The sequence below is a fragment of the Mastigoproctus giganteus genome, chromosome 8, assembly GCF_048544385.1.
Source record: "Mastigoproctus giganteus isolate SK-2022 chromosome 8, ASM4854438v1, whole genome shotgun sequence".
Taxonomy (NCBI): Eukaryota; Metazoa; Arthropoda; class Arachnida; order Uropygi; family Thelyphonidae; genus Mastigoproctus; species Mastigoproctus giganteus.
Genome location: NC_143582.1, coordinates 6,997,169 through 7,010,082, shown reverse-complemented (window position 1 = coordinate 7,010,082; position 12,914 = coordinate 6,997,169). Strand labels below are relative to the sequence as shown.

General features: G+C 37.5%; 1 protein-coding gene across 1 annotated transcript; it reads left to right on the top strand.

Moving 5' to 3' along the window:
- Positions 1-11,881: 11,881 nt before the first annotated feature.
- Positions 11,882-12,256, top strand: LOC150081228 (protein GVQW3-like). Its single transcript, XM_090379443.1, has one exon. It carries the CDS (start codon positions 11,882-11,884, stop codon positions 12,254-12,256), a length of 375 nt encoding a protein of 124 aa, XP_090235569.1.
- Positions 12,257-12,914: the final 658 nt, after the last annotated feature.

Below are 12,914 nucleotides of genomic sequence, written 5' to 3'. Positions count from 1 at the left end.
CTTGATGGGCAAGTTCTTGGCAGAATTTTATTATTCGGCTCATTCACAGATCAGACTCTCTTAGACTCATTCTGTGTTCATGTCAAAAGAAAAAGGCATCAGGGTGACTGATATTTGGGTAATGGCCATAATTAGCAGAGAAGTTGTGAACACGAAAATAGGTTTTTGGAGGTGACCGACAAACATGAAAAGGTCATATTGCCATTTGTAAAAAAAAATAAGAAAATAAATAACAGGGAAAGATTTGGTTTGTCCAGAAGGTAGAGAGGGTTGTGGTGAGATGTTTTAGCAAATAGGATGGGATGAAATTTTAAGCAGAGTATGGGGATTGGTTGCAAGACCTTGTGGGAGATGTTCCAAACTTGAGGGGAAAGAAAAGTTCGAGGGGAGCGTTTTTGGTCTACGGGAGAGGGTCATGAGTTTTTGGGTTAAAGTGGAAGTAAAACGTTTTGGCGATCAGGGTTCACAAGTCGTGATTAAAAAAAGAAAAGAAAAAAAAGGTTGGCTGAGAGAAACGGGTAGTGAGGCATAGAGGATGGAAGTCAGTGTGAACTGAAGGTGATGATGATTTTTGGAAGTATGGAAGGGGGAAATATGTGCATTTAAAGTTTAAGGTTAAGGTAATCTTGCAAGAAAAGAAAGAGACCCTGCTACCATGGGAGGCAGTCATCGGGTGATTGGCATATCCGGCTGCAAGCTCACAAGCTGTACCTCCGAAGTTATGTTGTGTAAGAGAGTACACTTGTGTCTGCAGTCTGACCTGTTCAGAAATAGCTGGTTGTGCATATATGTGAGCTAAGAAAAGAAAGAAAGCAGAGTGCCCAAGAAATGGAAAAAAGCCTGTCTGCCACGATTGAAGCCTGAACGCAAGGAAATTGGAAATGGTGGCCATTTCAGAACATAAGTTTTTTCCTGTTCTTTTGTTGAACCCTGAACTCATGGACTCATAATCCAAACTCCGTAAGAAATTGATTGATAGTTCTTTCTAAGCAAATATCATTTGTAATAGGCAAGATAGTTACTGAGGTTCAGATAAATTATAAAAAAATGTTAATTATTACATTTTAATGTCAGTGTGGTACAGGGGTAATAAAAAGAGAGAAATAGTATAAACGAATTAGTTAAAAAATATAAATATATGCATAAGAGTAGTACTCTGAGAATATGTTAACCTGTGTCATTGATTTAAACCAGGTGCCAACACATGATAACATAAGAGATGAGGTGTGGAGAGAAACAAATTTTATTATTGAGAAACATCTTGTGTAAAGTGAGTGACTGAGATGATAACTAGTGAGCCAATCAGGATTAAAGTGGTTTTTAAGGTGATTTCGGAGTGTGACATGATACCAGGCCTTATAAACAGTGACCACCAGCAATAATTTTTTGGAGTAATACCACAACAAAGTACAGATCGATTCAAGAGATAACTGGCACTTCTACTGTATATGCAGACCATAAAATGTTACAAATTTAAACAATACCTAATATCAGTTTTAACTCATTAAAAAGTTAAATTCTATTACATCTCTCGAATATGTAAATTACATACAAAGTCACAATTTTCTTACTTTGTATTATTCTGTAAAAAGAAAAGCAAGGAAGACCTCTGTTCCATGGTTGAGTTGACTCAACTGAGGGCTAAAGTACAACAGCCCAGGAGAAACATAAATGTGTGTCCTTAATGTTCTGCTAACACCCACTTTACACACCCTAGAATCTAAAGTTTTCTGTTAATTGCAGTAAAGATTTGCATTTTGTAGGCTGACACCTTTTGTGTTTGGGGTTTTCATAAAAAAAAAAAAGTGACTTCAGTAGGGTGGAGGGCTAAGAAAATGAGAACAAAAAAAAACCCAGTCAATTGGTGAGCCAGCCAGGATTAACACAGTTCAAAGTGTAGCAGAGCATTGAAGTGGATATAGTAATAGTACAAAGAAAGGAAACACAAATCATATAAAGGATTATTATTATTATGATCATTACAACATGCATTATGCATAATTTAAACATAGATTCTTTATCAACACAAAAAGAGTGAGACATTGTGTTAATTATACTGTAATATGTATTAGATATATCAATAATTGGTTGATATAACTGATAAGTATAAGTTGTTGAAACTTAAAAATTCAGCTGGCAAATCATTAAGTAAGTGATTTGATGGAATGCTGGTTTTTTAATAATTATTTAGTCTAATGAATGTTAAAGTAATTATGGCCTAGAATGTGAAAATTAGGATAGTTACTGATCTAGTTAAGCATAACAGAAGCATTTATACATAGCAGTCAAAATGCCAAAAAAGGGTAGAAGTCACAATGAGGATGGTGAAAGCATTGGAGGCAACCATAATGGATATGAAAGCTAGGATGATCATGAAGTGAGAATGGTAAACATGTTAACCAGGGTGTCAGGACAAGTTAAATACAGTGAGTATTTTCAAACCATTGAAGGGAGGAACAAGTGAGAGTGTGGAAAAATTCATAAGTTGATTAAAGCAAATTAAGGATAAAGAAGGGTGAAGTGACCTAGATGTAATAACTATAGGGGTAAACATGTAGATTATGGATTAGGATAATTTACAAAAAGTAGCAAGGAGTTAACAAATTTGAATATTTTTATATAAGGATACGCACACACTCAGAAAATCAAGAAACAGATTGCAGGAAGCTACACAGGGGAAATTTCTGTGGTAAGGAATAGTTGTAGTATATATTATTATATATAGAGAATGAATATGTATATAGGAAGAAAAAAATTACACTTATATAAATAATTGTTTTAGGGGAACGGGGGAGATTGTAAGAACTAAATATTACAAATATAATAGAAATATTTATTTTAGTTAGAATAAACCCAGGAAGAGCGATGAAAAGGGAGTATTAATTTTTTTTTTAAATAGTAAGTATTTAAGATTGGATATTTAATTCAAATGTAATAAGGGTTCATGTCTTAGAAACACTGGATTTGGTGATGGGGAAGTTATATATGCATGTGTTAAAATAGCAGCTGAATAGAAACAAGAAATTTCAAATATTATGAGAGCAAACAAGGACAGAATTCAGCACTGGGGAAGGGGTGTCATTTGCAAACAGGAGAGAATGAGGTTACTAAGGGCAAGAAAAATAGGACCATGAAACTAGGTTATAAAGCACCCTCTTTGATCTAAGCCACTGTTAGGCAATAAACAACAAAGGAGTGGCCATCCAGTGTCCACATGAAAAGATAATGGTGTAAGGGTGACTGATATTTGGGTAAGTTGGCCATAATTATCAGAGAAAGTGTGAATATGAAACTAGGTTTTTGGAGGTGACTGGCAAATATGAAAAGATCAAACTGCTGTGTGAAAAACAATAAGACCATTACAGGAGAAGAGTTTGGTTTGTGCACAAGGGAGAGGGTTCTGGTGAGATGTTTTTGTGCATAGAATGAGACAAAATTTTAAGCAGAGTATTGGGATTGGTTATGAGACCTTGGGGGAGGCGTTCCAAACATGATGGAAAAAGAAAAGTTCAAGGTGGGAAAGGTTTTAATCTAGGGGAGCAGGTTGTGAGTTTGGGGACTGAAGCAGAAGTAGAATTTTTTGGTGATCGAAGTTCATGAGTCATGGTAGTGGGACAAAGAAGAAAAAGAAAAAAAAAAGGCGTGTGAGAGAAAGGAGAAGAGAGGCATAGAGGATGCCAGTGCCTGCAGAATGAAGGTGATGATATTTTTGGGGGTATGGAAGGGGAAAACGTGCGTTTAAAGTTTAAGGTTAAGGTAAACGGGCAAGAAAAGAAAGAGAGCCTGTCTACCATGGAAAGCAGTCATCAGGTGATCGGCATGCCCAGCAGCAAGATTGCAAGCTGTACCTCTGAAGTTATGTCATGTCAGAGACTATGCTTATTTCTAGGGTCCAGCTTATTGAGAAATGGCTAGTCATGCAGATATGTGAGCCACGAAAAGAAAGAAAGCTTGTCTACCACTAAGGAAAGCAGAGTGCCCCACCCGAGAAATGGAAGAATGTGTGTCTGCCACGATTGAAGCCTGAATGCAAGGAAATTGGTAGTAGCCGCTATTTCAGAGCGTAAGTTTGTTCCTGTTCTTCTATTGAACCCCGAACACATAATATAAACTCCGTAAGAAATTGATTGATATTCTTTCTAAAGAAAATTCCATTTGTAATAGGCAAATTAGTTACTGAGGTTCAGATGAATTGCAATAAATGTTAATGATTATGAAATAATGTAAGGGTGGTACAGGGGCAATAAACAGAGAGAAACAGTATAAAGCAATTAGTAAGAAAATATATTCATAGGAGTAGTTCTCTGAGACAGGATCGCCGCGAACCTATGTGCCACCAGTAAACGAAATCAAATTTTTCGCCCCAAAATATTTGGATTAAAAAATAAAATAACATTCATTTATTGAAAAAGAAAATAATTACAAATATCTCGCATATAATATTATGAAACAACAAGCAAAAATAACAAAATCATTCTGAAATCCAGGATATAAACTTTAAATTCTAAATCACAGTAATCATATTCTATCACAATAATAAAATAAAAGTGAAATTATAATGTTAAAAAAAATATATTCAAATTTATGTTTCCTTGCTTTATGAAATTTTGAGGCCCGATTCGAGCCTCAAAACAGAAAAACCAAGTGCAAACTACCCTGGTTAGAAAGGACATTGTTTTATTAGGAGACTCCATTGTCAGGGAAACGGGGAATATTTTTTGTAATAAAGATAGGTGGAGCAGAACCAGGGTATGTCTGCCGGGAGCAACTATTGATGATGTCACCAACAGACTGTCAGATTTTAAAGGGGGTAAAGAAAATATTATTATTCATGTGGGGACAAACGATATTAAACGTACACGATCTGACGATTTGTTGGAAAAATACAGGACCATGCAGAGTAAATGTCGCGAGCTAGGCCATAATGTCTATGTGTCTGCAATTCTGCCCAGACACGATAGGAGGGATTATATGTTAAGAGCCTTGTGGATTAACTCAAGACTTGAAGGAATCTGCAAGGCTTTAGGGGTTAAATTTCTATCAGCATGGCCCACACTTGTAAGTAGAAGGAATTTGTTTTGTAGAGACGGGATACACTTAAACAAAGGTGGTGCAAAAGTTTTTGCCAGTATTATTGAGGATACCTTAAAGGCTCAGGGAAACTGCTAGTTAGGGGGGATGTGGGTAATACTGACACGCGTTTATCTGATAATATTGGTCAATGTAACTCTTGCACATACCTTAAGAGTTCTTATCTGTTACCCCAACTGGACGTATTATCTAGATATTCTGGGGGCAAAGACGTTTCACGTGAGCAGGTAGCTAATATCAGGGAAGAGAGCCTAAAAAACTTCAAGGGTTGTGTTAGGGTTGTTAAATATACAAGAACAGTAAATCTTAATTGTTTATACAGTAACGTTAGAAGTGTCGTCAATAAAATGAGCGAATTCGAACTGCTGGTTAAAACAAGTAACGCGGACATAATAGGGCTTACGGAGACGTGGTGCCACCCGGAAATTGGGGATGATGAGTTTCAGTACGGCTTGTATAATGTATTTAGGAAGGATAGAGTAGATAGAAGGGGTGGTGGGGTAATGCTTCTTATCAGAAGCAGCCTGAGTGCGACGATAGCTTTCCCAGATTCAGACATTTCACATGCTAGTATAGAGTCTGTATGGTGTGAGATAGTTGGAAACAAAGGTACAATGCGAGTAGGCGTAATCTACAGACCAGGTGATTGTGAAGACTATGACAAAAGCCTCTACATGCAAATGGAATGGGCAAGTAAGCGTCAATGCCTTATTATGGGTGATTTCAATTTTCCTCTAATTGATTGGAGTAAATGGGAAGGAAACTCGACATGGGGAACAAAATTTTTAAATCAACTAGATGACTGTTATTTGTATCAACATGTCAGGGAAAGTACTAGAGAAAAGAATATCCTAGACCTCATCATCACACATGAATCAGATGACATAACAGGGCTGACAGTAGAGGAACCAGTAGCAGGAAGTGATCATGGAGTTCTACGGTGGATGATGACGAGAGAGGTAGCAGAAGTAAAAGGCAAAGGAATGGGTTTTAATTTCAGAAAAGGAAATTACGATGCCTTAAGGTACTACATGGCCTCTATTAACTGGGTAGATATCGCGCAGAGAATGAATACAATTGAACTGTGGTACGCTTTTAAAACATTAATCACAGATGCCTTGAATGCGTATATACCATTAAAAAAATACTCCACGAGAAGGGTTCCAAGTTGGATGAATAGTGAAGTTGCCACATTACTTGAGCAGAAAAACGTGGCATGGAAGAGTTACAGAGCAATAAAAAGTACTGAAGCCTATAACAGCTACAAGGTGGTGTGTAATAGAGCCACAGAAAAGGTTCGACAGGCAAAGGCAGTTTATGAGAAATCACTAGCAAACAGAGCAAAGAGGGGGGATAAAGAATTCTTCACATATATAAATGCCAAGAAGAGCAGGACAAACCAGATCGGACCTTTACGTAAGGGAAAGGGGATAGTAATAAATACACCAGCTGCCGTTGCAGATGAACTCAACAGTTATTTTGCATCGATATTTACAAATGAAAAGCCTTTTGTGGCAATGGGAAATTGTGGGAGCGAAGTTAAAAAATATGTAATTAATGATATTGAAATTTCGCAAGATTATTTAATGAAAAAACTTTCAAGCCTACAGACTAGTAAGGCTCCTGGAGTTGATGGAATATACCCTATAATCTTGAGAGAGGCGGCAAGCGAGTGCATTGAACCACTGAGGCTGGTTATGCGAGCATCACTAGACTCTGGGGAGATTCCCTTGGATTGGAAAAGTGCAAATGTATCTCCCATACATAAGGGTGGCTCTAAAAGTGAAGTGGGAAATTATCGACCTGTCAGTCTGACTTCAGTAGTAGGGAAAATCATGGAGGCATTGATCAAGGGTGGAATTCAGGATCATTTGGATCGAATTGAAATTCTCAGGGATACTCAGCATGGTTTTGTAAAGGGAAAATCATGTTTAACAAATCTGGTTCGCTATTTCGAAAGGGTCACTCACGAGCTGGATTTAGGGAATAATTTCGACATTGTTTATTTAGATTTCAGCAAAGCTTTTGACTCAATCCCACATGAGCGGTTGCTTTATAAGCTGGAACAGGTTGGAATCACTGGGAAAATCCTTAGATGGATAGAAGGATGGCTTCAGGGCAGGAGGCAGAGGGTTGTGATAAATGGCTATTCCTCAGATTGGGTTGATGTAAAAAGTGGGGTTCCCCAAGGATCAGTATTAGGACCACTGTTGTTTTTAATTTTCATAAACGACATTGATGAAGGGATAGAGGGCGTGATGTCTAAATTTGCAGATGATGTTAAAATTGGTAGAGTAGTTAATGATCACTGTCAAGCTGAGCTTCTTCAGAGAGACCTAGATAGACTTCAAGAATGGTCAGAAAAATGGCAGCTGTGCTTTAATCCAACAAAGTGTAAGGTATTACACCTGGGAAACAGTAATCCCAAAATAACTTATTCACTTGGTGGAGTTCAACTAAACCCAGTACTGGAGGAAAGGGACTTGGGTGTTACGATACGGTCAGATATGAAATTCTCTGAGCATTGTAAACAGGTTGCAAGGAAGGCCCATGGTGTCCTATCGATGATCTATCGAACTTTTGCAAGTAGAGATAGGGACGTGATAATCCCATTATATAAGGCCTATGTTAGACCACACTTGGAATACTGTGTTCAAGTATGGAGACCGCACCTAAAGAAAGACATCGAGCTTCTTGAAAGGGTGCAAAGAAGGGTAACTCGCCTGGTGAGATCGGCAAAAGGGCGTCCTTATGAAGAAAGACTTCGAATATGTGGGTTGCAGAGTTTGGAAACTAGACACCTTAGAGGAGATTTGATTGAGGTGTTTAAGGCTCTGAGAGGCATCAGTAAAATGAATGAGGACAAAATTTTCAAGATTATAAATGATGCTAGAACTAGGGGACATAAATTCAAGTTACGCGGGGAAATGTTTAGATTGGACTGCAGGAAGTTTTATTTTAGCCAGCGAGTTATAAATTATTGGAATAAGTTGCCTTCATGGGTGGTAGAGGCCGACAGTTTGGGGAAATTCAAAGGTCATCTGGATAGTACTTTCGGGTAAGGGAAGCGCATAGGATGATAGGATTAATTTCCTTTTTATTTAATTTTTAATTTCATTTTATTATTTTTATTTATTTATTAATTATTATTATTTATTTATTTAATTTTTGTTTTTATCATTGTTTTGTTCGGATTTTTTTTTTTTTTTTTTGGCTGGTGCAGCATAAGCCATAGGCTTTCTTGCACCATACGGCCGTTACTAATACTAATACTAAATGTGAATTTATTTCATTTATGTTTATTTTTTCCAAAAGGTAATTTTCTGTTGAAATTTTGCCAAATTAGAAAGTCGTTGAGACATTGTAGATCGTAAATAACTAAAATTAATCAAAAGATTAATTTTGAAAACCTTGGTTCACCTGAGGCAGCTGAAACTGTTAAAGTTAGAAAAATTCTTATTGCAACTGCTACATTTTGAAAAGAATCTGTAAAATCGTTTTTAAAAATATATTGTAACAATTCAAATGGAGTAATGTTATCTTTAAGGGTAGCGAAGAAGAAATTCTTCATACAGCTTAAGGGTGGTGAAGAAGAATTTAAGATGCATTAAATATTAATTATTTGTTTCGTTCACTGTGTTTGATTTTTTGTCTAACCTGCTGTTTGCTCACTCTCATAACCCATAATCTAGAAATTACCGACGTCAGAGGCCCGATTACAATCAGAACTTGTGAAGCTAATAATTATAGAACAATCAAGTATGGAATTCGTTGAGTTGAATGCACCTTCACAAGGTTTTTTTTGGGTGCATCATATTTGGGAAAACCACATCTACGTGCACAGACCTACAGCTCTGTGCATGGCAATATCTGTCGTCGCCAAAATTTACACAGACCGGGCCAGACGGCCAACAGGAGGCCCACAGTACATGCACACGTTCCGGTTTGACTGCACAAACTTGGCCTATGCAGACAAGCAGAAGCGTCTGTAGATATCGTAATGCATACGACATTGGTAGTATTACCGCCAAATTTGAATCCATTAAACTGTAAATAACAGAACTTATATCTTCAAAGCAGCCTTTATCCTAATTATTCAGCCGTAGAACTCAGTCACCATTCACATTCCCATAATAATAACACTTAAACAGATTGCGCAATAATATTAACAAAACTTAATTCCAGTTATAAACTAATAAATTATTAATACACGAATCTTTAGCCATTGAATGATTTTCCGACTGGACCTCGCAGGATAACATCTTTAAAACGTGTAAAATTTCTGGCACGCGCATGCTAACCATGCACCACAGGAGCTACAGTTAACCTTTATAACACCCAGAATTTCTTTCCCGATTAAATGAACCAACTGATGACGGAACTGAGAAACTCCAACGTTAGGACTTCTGGTTCTTCTAATTCTTAGTTTCGTAATCGTTAATTTTTATGTATGAAGATCCAAGTGGAAAAAGAGTGCACTTTTTGCCCCTCGGGGAATTTTTTTATACTTTTTAATTTCCCATTTTAATTTCTTCATTATATTTTAACCATACGGATTAGGAGGTAAGTTTCGTGATATTTATAAGCAATGCTAAAAAGTTGATATAAAGAATCGAAGCTATTGGCATTTGCTAACAAATAAATGTTCCTGGTAACACAAAAAAAACTTAACCCTGAGAAAAAATTAAAATATATAGTACAGTCAGTCTTCGTATAACACGAATTCGATCATACACGACTTATAAATAGGGGAACGGTGTCGTATAAAACTGGAACCGAATTAGCTTGCGCACGATTCGCCTTAGTGTTTACAAGAAATGGCAGTCGAACTCGAGAATCACCCGAAGAGAATGAAGAGAATTTTCTGAAAATGTATTTATCTTTTTCATATGATCGAAGATTTCAGTGAAGGGAAACACATTTCACCATAATAACATCAAACCCAAAATTCCAGATGTCCGTATTATCGCAAAAGCAATTAGATCGAGTTTACTGCCCGTTTGTAACAGATTCCACCAGCAGGAACGCAACTGGAAATTGTTTTTATTGTTTTATGGTAGTGACCTCCAGAAATGTGTTTTAGTGAAATTTGAGCTAGCGAGAGGTGATAATAATGTGTTTCTGTCTTTACTGCTTTGTTCATTCAGTTGCTACAAGTGGGCAGCTTTATATGTATCAAGGGTGCTTTCTCATTTTTGTCCCTTTTATACTGAAATTGTGTTTTATTCTCTAAAAATGAGTAAAATACTCGAGAAAAGGGTGAAAAGGAAGCATGTTGGTGAAGATACTACAGATTCAGAGAGAAGAGAAAAATCATTATTGATAGTCTGTCAAATATTCTTACCGGGGAAAGCTTGTTTCGTTAGATAGAACTGATGCAAAGCGTTGCTGATAATTTGTAAATTGAGAATAGTTGATGACAGAGAGATAGTGTACACTATTAGCATGGTTCGTATATATGGAAATTGGTATGCATGTACGTACTTTTTTTTGTAAAAGTTGTATATAAGATTCATTAAAGTTTTGAAATAATAAAAAAAAAAAACATGTCCTTAATGTTCTGATAACAATCACTTTACACACCATAGAATCTAGTTTTCTGTGAATTGCAGTAAAGATTTGCGTTTTGTGGACTGCTAGTGACTTCAGTATGGTGGAGGTCTAAGAAAAGGAGAAGAAAAACAGAGCCCCCAAACTGTATTTTCACTGCTGATGAGTGTAGTATGTTTCACTGTGACCCACAGACGAACCCTCGCAGCATGCGATGGATTTCGAAATCATCACCAAGGGTTAAAATTGTTCATTTGCTGACATCCAAGATTAAAGCGATGCTGATCGTATTTTTAGACAAATTGCGAGTGATTCACAAGGATTTTTTCTTAAAGCAGAGTGACTCAATGCTGTGTTGTCTACAGGGATATTCACATATTGTTGTGGCAGACCCCAACAATGCCCCCATTAGTCGCTAATGTACTTCTTGTGTCGAAGCCTGCGCTAAAACCGGCCATTTTTTGTAGTGTATTGGACGTGTAAGTATTGTGATATGTTCTGTTGTTGTTTTGTCGGCCGATACCTGGATCTTAACAGATCGGAAGCGGCAACACCTGCTCATCCCGTCCCATCCCCATCCTCTCACATGAAGGAGGCAACAAAACTATCTAAGTGATCCATACTGGGACAACGTCCCAGTATGGATCATAATAGTGAGAAAAGGGAAAAATGAAAAAAAATGGAAATAATAAGAATGGGCTGAAGTGGTTAGGGAAAGAAAGAATAGAGAAGAGGAGGACCGGACAAACGGATCCACCCAGGAAGCAGCAGATAATAATTAAAAAGAATAAAGAAATAGAAGGAAGTAGATGAATTGCCTTCAATTAATTTACTTAGAAGACGATATCTTGGAAGAATTCCATCTCAACAGGAAATCAAACAGTAAAGGTCTTTTCTTAATCAGTCTTCAATGAGAGAAATCTATCCCATGAAGTCCATCCCTATTGAGATTAGCAATTTTAACAATGAGAGGCTTATCCCAGTGTCCACAAAACATGATATTTAGCAAAATCCAATCATATAGGAGGTTCAAAACAAGATGCGGTGAGATAAAAATGCTTTACATCAGTCCAAGGTTGAACGAGGGGCATTCAAAAAATAAGTTTCACCTGCCACCATCTCTCGGTATAATTGCACAAGAAATGTGGGCCTTTGCTGAATGGAATTCATATCGTGCGCCCCCTAATAGGCGAGTTTCGTTGGCGTAGCGGTAACAGTTGTGTACAAGCAAGCGTTCATAATGGCACATCAGCTAGAATTTTATTCCCAGTTCGAGGTTCCCGGACCAGTACGATTTTTGTGGGCGAAACATGTGAATTGTTTCAAAATTCATTGGGAAATAAAGGCGGTGTATGGGGAAAATGCAACAACGCGTCCACCCATAGTGAAGTTGTGCCACCAGGATGAATGTGGTCGCACAGAATTGACGGATGCTGATAGACAAGGATGGCCATCAGCGTGGACCACTGCAGACAACCTGATGCAGGTTGATAAAATGATTCGCAATAATCGAAGACTGACAGTTGAAGAAATGGCAAAAGAGTTGGATATTTCGATTAGCAGTGTTCATTCGATCATCCGTGAACATCTTGACTATCACAAATTGTGTGCATGATGGGTTCCTCGTTCACTGACAGACAAACACAAAGGTCAATATTCTTTTGTCTCATTTAGCCTTCCTTCAACGCTATTTTGTGGAAGGCCATGACTTCTTACGCTTCATCATCACTGGCGTTGAAACCTGGGTGCACCATTTCTCCCCAGAAACAAAGAGAGCATCTAGGTAATGAAGACACACAACAGCGCCTGTGCGGAAGAAATTCAAATTTGCACCATCAGCAGGAAAGGTTTTTTCAAATTTGAAGGAGTTGTTTACATGAAATTTATGGCAAAAGGCACAACAATTAATGTTGCTTCATACTGCCAAACATTGCACTCTTTGTGAACAGCCATGAAAATTAAGAGGGATGGAAATTTAAGCAAAGATGTTGTTCTCATTCAGGACAATGGCACACCACACATTGCGCGCACAACACAACATTTTATCCAAAGTTTTGGATGGGCGGTATGGCAACAGCCGCTATTCTGTCCCGATCTCTTGCCTTGTAACTATGACATCTCTGGCAAGCTGAATGAATATTTAGGGAGGCAATGACTTTTCCAAACGATTAGCAGGTGCAAACAGCAGTCCGACGGTGGCTGAATGACCAAGGAATGAATTTCTATCATCAGGGAATCGAACGTTTAGTCACACGTTCCGAAATGTGTTTACA